Source organism: Colossoma macropomum, unplaced genomic scaffold, assembly GCF_904425465.1.
Source record: "Colossoma macropomum unplaced genomic scaffold, Colossoma_macropomum, whole genome shotgun sequence".
In the NCBI taxonomy this organism is placed as follows: Eukaryota; Metazoa; Chordata; class Actinopteri; order Characiformes; family Serrasalmidae; genus Colossoma; species Colossoma macropomum.
The window spans coordinates 25,556,015-25,571,190 of NW_023494804.1; the positions used below are offsets into that span (position 1 = coordinate 25,556,015).

The following is a 15,176-nucleotide window of genomic DNA, read 5'->3' on the forward strand; positions in this document are numbered from 1 at the left end:
CGTGTGATTTGGCAGCACATTCTGACGTGACGTCCGTCTTCATATTTCTGAGCAAGCAAACCTGGAACACGCATAAAAGGCCAACGATGATATGAAAACAACGGGAAGATAGAAAGTAAAGGCTTCTCACAAGTGTTAAGGGCTTCTGAACTGCTAACAAATACAAAGCTGTGGATATGTACTGACAACCGCTTCTTCTCCAGGTAACGTTAATGTTGAGTGCTAGAGTTTTCGGCTAACAGAGGTTAGCTTAGCTAACTGCTGCTGTCTGTTGGGTCGCTTCGCCTGCATTTACCGTCCAGCTAACCTCGCTAATGCTTAACTGAGGGTAAATAGGTGCTAAGGCCGAAATTACATCTTGTTAGTCGGTCAGGTCGGCTGAAAAAGGCCGTTTCTGTTTGAGGAAATGTCACTTAGCAAATGGTGTGGCACTTGCTTTTGAAACGTTAAACGACTTAGTTAACGTTGCGTTACCCCGTGCAGCCAGACGTGATGTAACCTATGTGTTCCGTTATTAAGAGGCCATTTCCGTGAGCTAAACAGTTCGTTAAAATAAATTTATGAATAAATGAACTGAATATCTAGCTATAAGTCTCCTTAGTCATGGCCACAGTAATAAGGGCTGCGCTGGTTCCTTCTGCTGGAGAAAATGGGTTTCATGTTCTCATCCACAGAAAAAGAGTAACTCAGCATTTTAGACACCTCAATGTCGGAAACCACAAATCAGTTCATTTCCCCGCTTTAATCTAATTCCCCTCTTAACATTACTGTTTAAAAGTTTGGAATCAAGTCAAAATTTTGGGATCACAGTATTCGGCAGAAACAGTAAAACGTTACAGATATGTCTGAAATGATTGTGTTATGATGCTAACTTAATACTGTACAACTTCACGTTTCATTTACGTGATGGATGTGCCCAGGTTCATGAACAGACCTGTATGATTCCTAAATGTCTGAGAAAGCTGTATAACATACGAGAATGAAGTTACTATAAAGTTCACATCCTCGTATTTGAAACGTGCTGATGAAATCTCAGACAGCTTATCAAGAAGTGTCTGTGAAAAGATAAAAACAGTGTTATTTACCAAAAGCAACTTTTTCATGTTCCCAAAAAACAAGTATTGAATAAAGCATCTTTAAATATGTTCTAGTGTTCAGTTTATAGTGTAGTAATCTACACTGTGTAAGATCGTGTACAATAATAGCAATGGAAATTGGAAAGCTGGTTCCAGAGTTTTCAGTGCTAGTGCTATAATGAGCCTGACTGCATCGCATTGACCTGTTTTTTTTTTCTATTTTTAACCTAAACTTCTGAGTGGCCGTTTGTCTAAAATCCAGTGTTTTGGAGTTACTGGAGCATGGCTCTACACATGCATCACGGAGGGTTACTACGCAGCAGCTACCAAAACGTGGTTTGTGGCAGCCAACCTCTCAGAAAAACAACAGGTGGCTGTTTATTAGGAGTCTTGGTAAAAATTAGGTTATGATAGAGACTTTGCAAGTTTCAGACATGTTCACCCTTGTTTTGGTCTGAAGTTTTGCATGAAAAAAACTTCTAAAGCTATGCTTCATGCAGGTGAAAGGCACACTTGCAATACAAAATTGATTACTATAAAGTTTAAAGGATTTGAGAACCAGGGGTGGGTAGTAAGTAGTTTCATTCCTGTTTAATAATTAAAAAAATAAATTAATAATAATAATACTGTTACCCCCAGTGAGGAGAGGAATGAACTTTTTTTACTCAGTTACATTTTTATTTTCAACATTTAGTCACTACTGTTTACTTTCTGTTTGGTTTGGTGCCTCTTTTTGAGCTTTTTTTAGTCTTACCTTTTTTCAGGCCAAGAGTGAATTAAAAAATAGGCGAATAGCTTCAGTTCCTGTGCTGATGGTGTTAAATGTACTAAGAGGCTCAGATGCAGTTCTATGATGCAGACTAAGGTATTTAGTGTTTAAGTAGTTTTTGACCTATTACTTTTAAACGTCTACTACTGTTTTTTTTTTTTTCTGAAAAGACACTTATTCCTGTGTTTGAGTCTTTATTTCAATGGTTATTTCAAGTGACAGTACTTTTACTTGAGAGTGGCTTAATCTACATATCTCTGTTGACACTATGCTGGACTACTTAATCTGTATCAGATCTGCGGCAGAAAGAAAACAAGATCCTTTTTGACAGTTCGGCTCTTAATTAATTTACCATTAAATTAACTGTGTTCAGCATTAATACAAGTAGAGGCCACTTACAGTCGGTTACAAAACTGTGTGCGCCCCTAGTCAAATTACGGTGTTCTAAGTGAAAATGAGTTAACACATCCTCTGCAGAGAACACACTTCTGCAAATTTTAATGCATAAGTACTGTTCATTTGCTGACTTTAACACATTGTGGAAAAAAATTGAATGTAAAATGATAACTTTTGCTTAATTTTTTCCCAATACGTTAAACTCAGCAAGGAAATGGAAATTGTGCACTTACATGTGCGGAAATATGCCATGTTTAAGTTTGTTCCCTCTGGAGGATGTGTTAACTTATTTTTACCAAGAAAATATACAAAACATGTAATTTGACTAGTTGACTGGAAGTATTTAAACTTTTCTTACAACTGTAGTTGCTGGAGGCTGTCTATACTGTTATTGTTTTAAGCTAAAAACAAGGTTACAGTTACAACATTGCAGAAGGAAATGCTGAATATGTGCTTATTGGCCTGGTCTAGGGTTAAAAAAAGTAGGCTGAATAAGGAAGTCCTCTTATAACAGCATGATTGTTAATGCAGTAACGGTGGACTGAGTTGGTGTTGCGTGTAAAATAACACCCCCCCCCCTTCTTCTCTGCATGCATTTTATGCCATTGCCTTTTCCTTTGTGTTGTTTATAAAGTCAGTTGTAATCAATTTAAAACACATTGCACTTTCTTTTCTTTTTTTGTGTTGATTTTGATTTTATAGAAGGTCCTGCATATAATTAAAAAATACATTTTCCAGGTGCAGACAATCAACGTCACAATGAGCACTTCACTACATCTTATCTGCGTAATGTTCTTTGGCTGTGCAGTTGGTAAGCAACCTCTTATAAACCGATGTAGGAGTGGATGAAACTGTCAGACTGTCTCAGACTCATATCTCAGTATCCTGAATATAATACCCTGATTAGATAATTCCGTGCCATATGGCATTAATGAGCTGCAGATACATTGTACTTGCATTATACTTTAATTAGGCAGAAAGGAAATGGCAGAAAGAATCACTTAGAAGTCAGTAATAGACTTAAGTGAGAAATGTGAGTGGTGGCTGTTTCAATGATACAATTGTATTAGCTTTGTTTTGCAAAAAAGTAAATATAATAGTTAAGTCATTAAGTCAGAGATGTGTAAAAGCAAACATTGTAGTCTGAGATCATACAAAAATATTGGCTTGGTAGGAAAACTAAGATGAATTATACCTTCTCTCCTCAGGTTTATTTCCACAATGTGCAAAAATACTTCCAGACTCTGCAAGTCGGATGCCAGTTGAAGTGGGGAAGGAGTTCACAGCTATATGTAAATTTAACCAGTCACTGTACAGCCCAGAGGACATTGAATGGATCATGGGAAATGTTACCCTCCCTCGGGAGTCTTACAAGACAATAAATAAATCGACTGTTTCTGTCACTGTGAAAATCAGTAGTTCCATGAAAAACCCATTAAAGTGTTCAGCTTTTAAACGGACACCATCGTTTAAAGGTCCATGTACCTATGGGATCTACCTTGATAAAGGATGTGAGTATATCTTTTTAAGTGTGCCTTTTTACTCGTAGCAAATTTCTTGTCATTCTTTGTTAATGTGGGTTGGTTTAGCTGTGCATGTAAATAATAACATTTTTATTACTTTGTGAATATGTTACATCTGTTCACATTCAAAGTGTATTTTGATTTCTTTTAACAAAATTATGGCATCGATGTCTTTCAGATCCACCATTAGAGCCAAAGAATCTGACCTGTGTTGCTCTTCAAGTTGGCAGGATGATATCCCCTAACTTGACATGTTCTTGGGATCCAGGGACGAGAGATCCACTTATTGGCACCAAATATACACTTTTTGCAAGGTTTGTCTGAGTCCTTGAAATGGATAGAAGTGAAATTGTAGCAGTTAAAAAGAGATTTAATTTTTTTTTTTCATGAAAGAAGTCATTAGAACTCTACTTTTTTATGTATGTATCTGGATCAGCATTACAGAGAAGAAAGGACATTTATTTTTGTAGTGTTGCAAATGCAGAAAGCTTAACTAAATGCCGACATTTTAGCCCAGTATTGCCTAAACGTTCTGCTGTTCTAGATTACAGTAAATTCGGGATCAAATATCAGTTTGAAATACTACTCAAATCTGAACATCTGATAAGATGAAATATCGACATTAGGCAGAATTTTATCAGAATCTGCCCATTCAGATAAGATTACAACATTATGGAGCATCCTTAATAGACTGCTGTATTCTAAAATAGATGACAAGAATTTTTTGTAATTGTTTTTTTTTTCCTCCTGTTTTCATAGAATTTCTCCTTCTTTTGGCAGCCTGGGGTTTAATTCTTCTAGTGAGGAGCCACTTGCACACAGTCTCACTGTCAATTTGAAGACTTTCCCCAATCATATGAAGTTAGCAGTCTGGTTGAAGGTGGAGAATGCATTGGGGAACGTGACTTTAGAAGAAGGGGAAAAAGATGCAGAAGAGTTTGGTAAGTTTTGTATGTGTGAGAAATTTAATGTGAATATGGTGGATATTATGTGTTTCTAGTGTAACTCAAACAATGCAGTGAAGTTGAAGTGATGCCTGAAATGCCGTGGGTCCTTTGTCTTTCCTTCTCTAAGTGAAACCAAATCCACCAGCAAATGTGAAGGTTATTCCAGAAGACAAATTCCCAGGGTCTTTAATGGTTAACTGGAATCATCCCATTGATGCAACGATCTTCAAACTAAAGTACATCATCAGATACTGCGAAGCCGGCTCCAGCAATTGGAAAGAGGTAACTATGTGCTTCATATAGTCTTGACTACTGTGTAATGGTTCACTAATTTTTCTGAGGAGTGAAACTAATAGTAAACATATCTTGTTTAGCATAATGTTTAATGACCAAATCACAGCTGTGATGTTATTTACTCCGTCTAGTGTTGCTGAAGTCTATCAGTTCTGCAAAATAAAGATAAAGTAAAGTCAGGAAGTGGTGAACACCGCATCAAGTGTGCTTTAATGTTCACATTGGTCAGTGGAATAATAGTTATTTTGAAAACATAGAACACATCTCGGACAGTCAGATTGTGCCATCTGAACTAACTTGTATAATTTGTATTATTTTGAAACGCAGTGTCTGTCTGTAAGAAAGCTTGCTGTTGCGTCAAAACCATATTCAATACCATTTAAAATAGAAACTTGCACGCAAGGTGCTTTTTGTTCTCTCAGTTTGATACTATAAATTTTCACGCCAGGTGGTTCTCAGTCTAAAGGCTTCGTCCCATGAGTAGATCAAGTTGAATGTTCCGTCATGTTTCACGTGATTTCTGCATTTAAACATGTTCTTTGAGGTACCCCAGGAACACACTAAAGCTTATACGGAGTCCTTTAGGCTGCAGTCACTTCAGCCGTACACTGATTATGTGGTTCAGATGCGCTGCATTCATCACGAAGGCCTCGGTCACTGGAGTGACTGGAGTTCCAATGTCACCGTTCGCACCCCAGAAGAGAGTAAGTCTCTGTTGAATACGTGGAAATGAATTTTAGAACTTTCTTGGAGAAAGAAGAACATGGTGAAAATAGGAATTGTCTAGTAGACAAACAGGATATTTAAAGTTGATGATGAATGAAAGTGCCACTGAGCAAATATAGGTCCCTGACAATGATGAGCTTAACAAGGATTTCCACTGATTTTTCTTTTTTTTTTCCAAATCTGCATATTTCTGTTTTCTGTTCCAAAAATGACCAGGGAATCTACACATGTCCCCTGATTTTTATATGTAATGGTCATAATGATAAAATAGTGGTAAATTAGAAAAATCTTTGGGTACTATATTTCCTTACGCCTTGCATGTACCTCTTTGTTTTGGGGGGATTTTAAAATACATTTTAGGCAAAAACTTTATCTCGGAACTATGGCAAAACAGTGTCTCAGGCATCTGGCAGCAAATTCCTAACCATTTCTTGTAATACCTTTCTGTAAGAGAGCTGCTTTTAGAGGTAATAATCTCTTTAGATGTCTGGTTCTTATCACCATTATTGTGTACAATTCTGACATGGTAAGTTTCTTTAGAATGCAGCATTTCTCATCAAATCACTCTGGATAACGTTGTTTACATGTGGAATTCCCCTTTAAGTGTGAAAGTAAGTTATATACATATGTGTGTTCATGGCCAGCTAACACCCACACATTCTGAGATAGCAGGTTCTTGTTTGCCCTTCACCTGTCTCCTGAAGGTCATTAGTACCACCAAGTGAACAGGACCTCTTTATAAGCAGCTACACAGTCAAGGATTATTAAAAAATGCAATCATAAATCAAAATATTGGCTTGGTAGGAAAACTAAGATGAATTATACCTTCTCTCCTCAGGTTTATTTTCGCAATGTGCAAAAATACTTCCAGACTCTGCAAGTCTAATTCCAGTTGAAGTGGGGAAGGAGTTCACAGCTGTATGTAAATTTAACCAGTCACTGTACAGCCCAAAGGACATTGAATGGATCATGGGAAATGTTACCCTCCCTCGGGAGTCTTACAAGACAATAAATAAATCGACTGTTTCTGTCACTGTGAAAATCAGTAGTTCCATGAAAAACCCATTAAAGTGTTCAGCTTCTAAACGGACACCATCGTTTAAAAATCCATGTACCTATGGGATCTACCTCGATAAAGGATGTGAGTATATCTTTTTAAGTGTGCCTTTTTACTCGTAGCAAATTTCTTGTCATTCTTTGTTAATGTGGGTTGGTTTAGCTGTGCATGTAAATAATAACATTTTTATTACTTTGTGAATATGTTACATCTGTTCACATTCAAAGTGTATTTTGATTTCTTTTAACAAAATTATGGCATCGATGTCTTTCAGATCCACCATTAGAGCCAAAGAATCTGACCTGTGTTGCTCTTCAAGTTGGCAAGATGATATCCCCTAACTTGACATGTTCTTGGGATCCAGGGACGAGAGATCCACTTATTCGCACCAAATATACACTTTTTGCAAGGTTTGTTTGAGTCCTTGAAATGGATAGAAGTGAAATTGTAGCAGTTAAAAAGAGATTTTTTTTTTTCATGAAAGAAGTCATTAGAACTCTACTTTTTTATGTATGTATCTGGATCAGCATTACAGAGAAGAAAGGACATTTATTTTTGTAGTGTTGCAAATGCAGAAAACTTAACTAAATGCAGACATTTTAGCCCAGTATTGCCTAAACGTTCTGCTATTCTAGATTACAGTAAATTCGGGATCAAATATCAGTTTGAAATACTACTCGAATCTGAACATCTGATAAGATGAAATATCGACATTAGGCAGAATTTTATCAGAATCTGCCCATTCAGATAAGATTACAACATTATGGAGCATCCTTAATAGACTGCTGTATTCTAAAATAGATGACAAGAATTTTTTGTAATTGTTTTTTTTTCCTCCTGTTTTCATAGAATTTCTCCTTCTTTTGGCAGCCTGGGGTTTAATTCTTCTAGTGAGGAGCCACTCGCACACAGTCTCACTGTCAATTTAAAGACTTTCCCCAATCATATGAAGTTAGCAGTCTGGTTGAAGGTGGAGAATGCATTGGGGAACGTGACTTTAGAAGAAGGGGAAGAAGATGCAGAAGAGTTTGGTAAGTTTTGTATGTGTGAGAAATTTAATGTGAATATGGTGGATATTATGTGTTTCTAGTGTAACTCAAACAATGCAGTGAAGTTGAAGTGATGCCTGAAATGCCGTGGGTCCTTTGTCTTCCCTTCTCTAAGTGAAACCAAATCCACCAGCAAATGTGAAGGTTATTCCAGAAGACAAATTCCCAGGGTCTTTAATGGTTAACTGGACACATCCCATTCATGCAACGATCTTCAAACTAAAGTACATCATCAGATACTGCGAAGCCGGCTCCAGCAATTGGAAAGAGGTAACTATGTGCTTCATATAGTCTTGACTACTGTGTAATGGTTCACTAATTTTTCTGAGGAGTGAAACTAATAGTAAACATATCTTGTTTAGCATAATGTTTAATGACCAAATCACAGCTGTGATGTTATTTACTCCGTCTAGTGTTGCTGAAGTCTATCAGTTCTGCAAAATAAAGATAAAGTAAAGTCAGGAAGTGGTGAACACCGCATCAAGTGTGCTTTAATATTCACATTGGTCAGTGGAATAATAGTTATTTTGAAAACATAGAACACATCTCGGACAGTCAGATTGTGCCATCTGAACTAACTTGTATAATTTGTATTATTTTGAAACGCAGTGTCTGTCTGTAAGAAAGCTTGCTGTTGCGTCAAAACCATATTCAATACCATTTAAAATAGAAACTTGCACGCAAGGTGCTTTTTGTTCTCTCAGTTTGATACTATAAATTTTCACGCCAGGTGGTTCTCAGTCTAAAGGCTTCGTCCCATGAGTAGATCAAGTTGAATGTTCCGTCATGTTTCACGTGATTTCTGCATTTAAACATGTTCTTTGAGGTACCCCAGGAACACACTAAAGCTTATACGGAGTCCTTTAGGCTGCAGTCACTTCAGCCGTACACTGATTATGTGGTTCAGATGCGCTGCATTCATCTCGGAGGCCTCGGTCACTGGAGTGACTGGAGTTCCAATGTCACCGTTCGCACCCCAGAAGCGAGTAAGTCTCTGTTGAATACGTGGAAATGAATTTTAGAACTTTCTTGGAGAAAGAAGAACATGGTGAAAATAGGAATTGTCTAGTAGACAAACAGGATATTTAAGGCTGATGATGAATGAAAGTGCCACTGAGCAAATATAGGTCCCTGACAATGATGAGCTTAACAAGGATTTCCACTGATTTTTCTTTTTTTTTCTTTTCAAATCCGCATATTTCAATTGTTCAGATTTAAATAAAGTAATTTAGAGTTGTTTCATGTGAAATAGCATGTGGTGGAGAAACTTAGAGAAACTTACAGACTTAGATTTGTTTTTTTTACAGTTGTGGTGGTAGGAACTAGGGTTCGCCATGTCTGTAAGGCTGATATAGCCAATTTTATCTGGTTCTTATTACCATTATTGTGTACAATCCTGACATGGTAAGTTTCTTTAGAACGCAGCATTTTTCATCGAATTACTCTGGATGATTTTGCCCTTTAAGTGTGAAAGTAAGTTATATACATATGTGTGTGTGTTTATGGCCAGCTAACACCCACACATTCTGAGATAGTAGGCCCTTCATCTGTCTCCTGAAGGTCACTACTACCACTAAGTGAACAGGACCTCTTTATAAGCAGCTACACAATCAGGGATTGTTGAAAGATGTGGAGTAAAATTATTTTTGATACTTCACTTATCATTTTTAAAATCTGCCCTTTTTGCTCAGTCCCTAGAAGTGGACCAGATCTGTGGAGAGTCTATGGAGATGATGACTCAGTTATAAAGCTGATTTGGAAGGTATAACGCTTTGTGTGTGTGTGTGTGTGTGTGTGTGTGTGTGTGTGTGTGAGTGAAAATGTGGATATTCAAGGTTGGTTATTGTATGTGGTTTATTAACAATTTATAAACAATTTCAGTGTTTTATGTACCGCGACCCTATCTGGACTAAGCGGTTAACGATGATGATGATGATGAGTGTTTTATGTTTCTTTTCATTTTATGTCACAGAAACCTGTGAAGTCCAATGGCAAAATATTGGCATATAACCTCACAATTGATGAAGGGAACAGTACAAAGAGGCTCGTTGTTTGTTCTAATGAGCACCAATTCCGTTTAAAGGGGGAAAGAGCTCTTATCAAAATAACAGCAAACAATTCCGTAGGGGTATCTCCGCCGTCCACTTTAATGATCTTCAGACCTGGTATGTGTGTTACCTCAAAGTATACAGTAGTAATCCATAAAAATATACAAACATAAATGTTAAGTTCTGGTTTGTGAAGTCTCCCTGAACTGATTGGTTTGTGTGGTTTCCCTTCCAGAGCCCTCTCGTGGAGTAGATCAAGTGAGTTACTCAGTCCTTGATGGGCAGCTGCAGGTGGACTGGCTTCCACCCACACAGATCCGCGAACCTGTCTCTGAGTATCTGCTGGAATGGGTGTCTGTTCCCGACAAACAGAGGGACTGGCAGAGAGTGTCGGGAAAACTGAATAATACAGTCCTCAAAGGTGAGAACTTTTACACTTGGACTTGTTCAGCGTATTATAGTAGTTATAAAATAGTACCATGTTTTTCTTGCATTTATTACTATCGTTTTGCTTTTTGGATCATTTTAGGCACCTGGAGTTTTAAATGTCTAGTTTTACTTTTTAATTTTAAGTCTCTTTATGATTTGCAAATGTTTACAGACCTGTAATTTAGTATTGATATATTTAATCATAAAGAACACTTGGTTGTACATTAGTTTTATTCATCATGAGTTTCTGTTGTCACCATGTTTTCTCACCTGTGCAACCAGCAAGGTCACACCTTAGCTTGTCCTGGGCATTTCTCATTGGAGACGCTGATCAAGCCTGATTAGAGATGTTTGCTTTCATGAAAACAACAGTCGTTAAGCAGTTATTGTCATATTAAGGGTACTATAGGGCAGTAGTCACCAACCCTGCTCCTGGAGATGTACCTTTCTGAGGATCGCATCCAGTCCCTATTTTAATACATCTTATCCAAAGAGTTAGTCCTCTTTAATGGTTGGCTCAGTTATGTTAGATTTGGGCTGGAGATGAACCTGCAGGAGATATCCAGGATCCAGACCCCTGCTCTATGATGTATTGATAATGGGTCTGTGATGGTTGTTGCTTCACTAACTGAAGATTGCTTTTCACTTTCCCCTGTGTAGGTAACTTTCAGCCATTCAAACGCTACAGTATATCAGTCTATCCGATTTACAAAAAAAAGCACTACAGCTGGCCAGGGAAGAATTTCACTGTGGAAGCATATCTCCAGCAAGGACGTATGTATCATTCAGTTTCCTTTACACTTTTTTTTCATACATTCGTATGATCATTTGATTTTAAGTTGTGTAAACTTGTTCACCTATGGATTCCTTGCTAATTAGTGCATATTGGTCTTCTGAAAAGTTAGCAGTTCAGAGAACATTGAATCAGAAGGCACCTATGCTGTAGTGGGATTTTGAATGTTTTTTTGTGTGTAAAGTGCAACAGACATATGTTTCTTGTTTCAACTTCTACGTACACTCTTTATAAATCCAGCTCCCCTAAAGGGTCCTTCTGTTGATGTGTCCAACACCCAAAAAAACAATGCTTTCTTGAAATGGAACATGATTCCAATAGAAAGTCAGCGGGGGTTTCTCACCAATTACACCATCTTCTACAAAACAGGAGACGCCGAGCAATGTAAGTCTTGTTTGGATTTTTGTTGAAAACTGTTTTGTTTTCCAGTTCGGTTATCGCTTGTGCTGATACAGATTTAATATTACTGTGTAATTTTTTTTTTTTGTTAGTTCAGATGGATGAAGATAATCTTGCACAGGCACAATAAGAAAGTTAAATTGAGATTTAATGTAAAGAGTTGTTTATGACCTTTTGTGTCTTACCATTTGATTGGTTTGGCAGCTGTTGTAGTTGACCCTCATGTCTGCTCATACAAGCTGACCGGACTGGCAAGTGAAAGTCAGTATGTGGTGCACATTATGGCTTCTAATGTGGAGGGATCAGTAAACGGCTCTGACTCCAGTTTTTACACAAAAAAGTATGGTATGTACTCCCTCATCAAGCTTTTTGTTTTATTTATGATGTATTGTGTAATGAATTCAATGTAGAACTAAATTCATTGTTAAATTTATCAATTGAAATGTAAGTTTTTAATTAATCAGCTCTATGATTATCTCTTATTTGAATGATGGAGCATCAACAGGTCGTTATAAAGTTCTATTTAGCAGATATCCTGGAAGTGAGAGTTGTTAGAACTCAAATCGCTTTTGTGTGCTGAAAAATCACTGAAAGAGAGGAAACCCACACAAGCAGGATTCTATGAATGCACACGTTTGTTTGCTTTTAACATTGCATGTATATGAAGTTAAATTTATCTTTGAATAAAGTCTAGGCAGAAAAGCTCGGCAGACAGTAAAAATGTCAGTGGAATGATACAAGATTTAAATGCTTCAAATGTCTGTGTTTAAGTAGAGCTAGTCTAAGTAGTATTGAATCCAGTATGAGAAGTGAACGCACACAACTGCTAGCATGGTGCAGCACTACAGTTAAATTTCCATAGAAGTTATAGCAGAAATTAGCATTATTGTAGCACTGGTCTTTTTAGGCTTCTTGTAACTATAGCATTGTACGATATCAGACTTGCAAACTCATGAATCGCAAAAGAGTTTAATTTGTAATTTGACCTTTGGTATGGTAGGTGACATTTCTAACAAATCAGAATAACTAGAAAGTAGTACAATATTTGGACATGATTTGTGTTTGCATAGTTGTTGAACTCTGTGAACTTAAGTAATTCTGCAGCAGTTACCCCTGTATTTTAGTCTCAGCGAGTACAAGAATTTAACGTTAAAATCACTAAACGTTTCTCCTAGGAACAATTCCAACCCTCACAGCTAAAGGGAAATGGTTTCTGAACAACTCACCTTTATCACTGCTCATATTGGGCTGTTTTAATGATGCATGCGACTGTGGCAAGTTTATGAAATAAAGTAGCATTTTTCACATTTCTCAGAGTGGCAATAAAAACAGCTTTAAATGCAGTAATTGAATTGGCAAATACTGTAAATCCTCAGATTGCAAATTTTAGATGTTCATTACTTATCTCTCTTACAGTAATAGAAACTGATGGACGCACATATTTCTATTCTTTTTTGTGTTTTTGAAGGCTTTGCTTTTATACTTTAGAATCTTTGAAAGGCTCTGCAAAGTGTAGAATTGTTCCATTTTTGTTTTACTGTGTAATCCTATTGTCAAGTTCCACCCATTGCACCCTCACAATATATCTGCATGTCACAAATATTTGTAAAATGTCCCACAACAGAGCTCCACACTGATACAGTATACTCACACATGAATATAAAATGTGCAACAAACTCTGCAAGTCAAAAACAGCTGCAAACTACACTATGAACCTTTTGTGGCATTTTGATTCACACATTTTGACATGAGCATGTACGAAGTATGCAGACAGTCATGAAAAAAGTGTGAGTTTCAGGTATGAGCTGTGAAAAGGTACTTTCCTTTAGACAGCATGCAAAACGTGTACATTTTCCTGACACTAACAAAACAGCAGATATTTTAATATTGTGAAATAATATGTCACTAAGTGAGTCTGTACCAATGAATGTATGTGTTATCTCTTTCCTGGTGAACTGTAGATGATGGTGAAATCGAAGTGATCGTGGTGTTGGTGTGCTTGGGCTTCCTGTTCTTCATAGTTTTCATAATGATGCTCTCCCTCAAGAACAGAGAAGTGTGAGTCAACTTACACATGTAACAACACGCTTTTTGCTGAACTTGAAAGAGAAAGCAGGAAACTATAAGCTCACGATAAAACTGAAAAGAAAAGCCTTAGTATCAGACCTTGAAGATGTACTAGTTTAAAATTGTAATTATTATTTATTTGAGAGTACATATATTGTAAACTTTGTATTAAGATCATCTTGATTAAAAATGTTTTTTCAATAATTCTTTAGGATTAAGAAGCATCTATGGCCACAGGTTCCAGACCCCTCCCACAGCACTATTGCTACTTGGTCACCTGACTGTCCCACTAGGGTGAGTAAACTATCATGACTATAAGCACAGAATGTTTTTCTGAGAGCGTTTAGGTGACTACACTAAACTGTCTGCCTTTGATTTATTTTGCTGCATTTGTAATTGTACAGAAATAAGATATATTTCACTATAATGCTGATCCACGTAGATGTAGCCCTAATTTCTCCATTTTATAGATGCTTATGTATCACCATTAACCAATATGTACATGAAAAATATCGTATATCAAAAATATTACCAAAATTTCTAAATCTGTGCCTCCCTATGCGTTATATAGTCTTGTAGTTTTAAAACTTGCTACCAACTGATAGGATTCATTTGTGTACATCAGGGATGGGCAACTCTGATCCTGAAAGACCAGATTCCTACACAGTTTGGTGATTTTCGTTTTCAAACACTCCTGATTCTACTTAGCAGTTAATTTCCCAGTTTGGAGGAAGTGTTGGAGCACAGAAATAACCAAACTGTGCTGGACTCCAGCCCTCAGTTCTCCTCCCCTAATGTACATAATGCAAAAGCCTTTTCACACTTTGAGTTCAGTATGTTTAGCTGGGTGTGAAAGCCATTTTCAACCCCAGATGTGGTCTTCCTGGAAACGGTGGTGTGTGTTCACAGCGTGAAAGCTCTCTGCTCCCAGCGCTGCGCATTGCGTAATTTGATGGGTTAATTTTTTTGTCATGTTACACCCTGTTTTAATTTCTGGAACAGTGGGAAGTTTCTTGAGTGCTTGCTCTCATGTCGTCGCACATGGCTAAATATTTTTCCAAGAGAGATGCTCCTTATTTACAGATTCTTCCATGAGGACAGGCCACACATGCAGTAAACTCTGTTCTTAGCTGTTTGAGTGGTGGTGCCCACCAAAGGAACTCTGAAAGTATAAGCCTGTTTTCACTTGCCATCCCTTTAGCTATGTAGATGTTCTACCGTAGTCTGATAGATTTTGCACATTAAACTGGCCACAACTATCAGGAGCTTGTCAGTTTTATTCTGATTGTCTCTGTGCATGTCTGTGTGAACACACTCCATGCAGCAGGTTTTACCTGTCCAGTGGAAAACAAGCACGTGCCCGCTCTGTGCGGTTTGACTGAGGCTTTCACTAGATTAGAAAAAGACTGTTCATTTTATGGTATCACATCTTTAAAAGTTATTCAAGAGCAGCTTTTCTATGAGAGATCCTTGCGTATTTGCTTTTGCATACTAGAGTTTCTCGTGGGTTTGTTTTTTCGTAGCCCTTTTTGAAAAACATCTATCCGTACACATTAGACTACAACAGTGGTCTCTGATTAGGTAGCCAAATGGCCCTTTCCTG

At 37.3% G+C, this 15,176-nt stretch overlaps 1 protein-coding gene across 5 annotated transcripts in view; it reads left to right on the plus strand.

The window, feature by feature from the left end:
* Window positions 1–15,176, plus strand: part of il6st (interleukin 6 signal transducer) — a 17,058-nt gene continuing 1,882 nt past the window's right edge. Inside the window, exons 1-20 of one of the 5 annotated variants that reach the window (XM_036595647.1) lie at window positions 1–203; window positions 2,980–3,052; window positions 3,450–3,752; window positions 3,943–4,078; window positions 4,524–4,705; window positions 4,839–4,993; window positions 5,550–5,709; window positions 6,570–6,872; window positions 7,063–7,198; window positions 7,638–7,819; window positions 7,953–8,107; window positions 8,664–8,823; window positions 9,529–9,599; window positions 9,810–10,002; window positions 10,121–10,306; window positions 10,975–11,088; window positions 11,348–11,491; window positions 11,711–11,851; window positions 13,468–13,564; window positions 13,786–13,867. In XM_036595647.1, the coding sequence (XP_036451540.1) occupies window positions 3,001–3,052; window positions 3,450–3,752; window positions 3,943–4,078; window positions 4,524–4,705; window positions 4,839–4,993; window positions 5,550–5,709; window positions 6,570–6,872; window positions 7,063–7,198; window positions 7,638–7,819; window positions 7,953–8,107; window positions 8,664–8,823; window positions 9,529–9,599; window positions 9,810–10,002; window positions 10,121–10,306; window positions 10,975–11,088; window positions 11,348–11,491; window positions 11,711–11,851; window positions 13,468–13,564; window positions 13,786–13,867 (2,952 nt within the window). In that variant the 5' untranslated portion in view covers window positions 1–203; window positions 2,980–3,000. The remainder of the gene's footprint in view (window positions 204–2,979; window positions 3,053–3,449; window positions 3,753–3,942; window positions 4,079–4,523; window positions 4,706–4,838; window positions 4,994–5,549; window positions 5,710–6,569; window positions 6,873–7,062; window positions 7,199–7,637; window positions 7,820–7,952; window positions 8,108–8,663; window positions 8,824–9,528; window positions 9,600–9,809; window positions 10,003–10,120; window positions 10,307–10,974; window positions 11,089–11,347; window positions 11,492–11,710; window positions 11,852–13,467; window positions 13,565–13,785; window positions 13,868–15,176) is intronic. The other 4 variants (XM_036595648.1, XM_036595650.1, XM_036595649.1 and 1 more) reach the window with 4 other exon arrangements.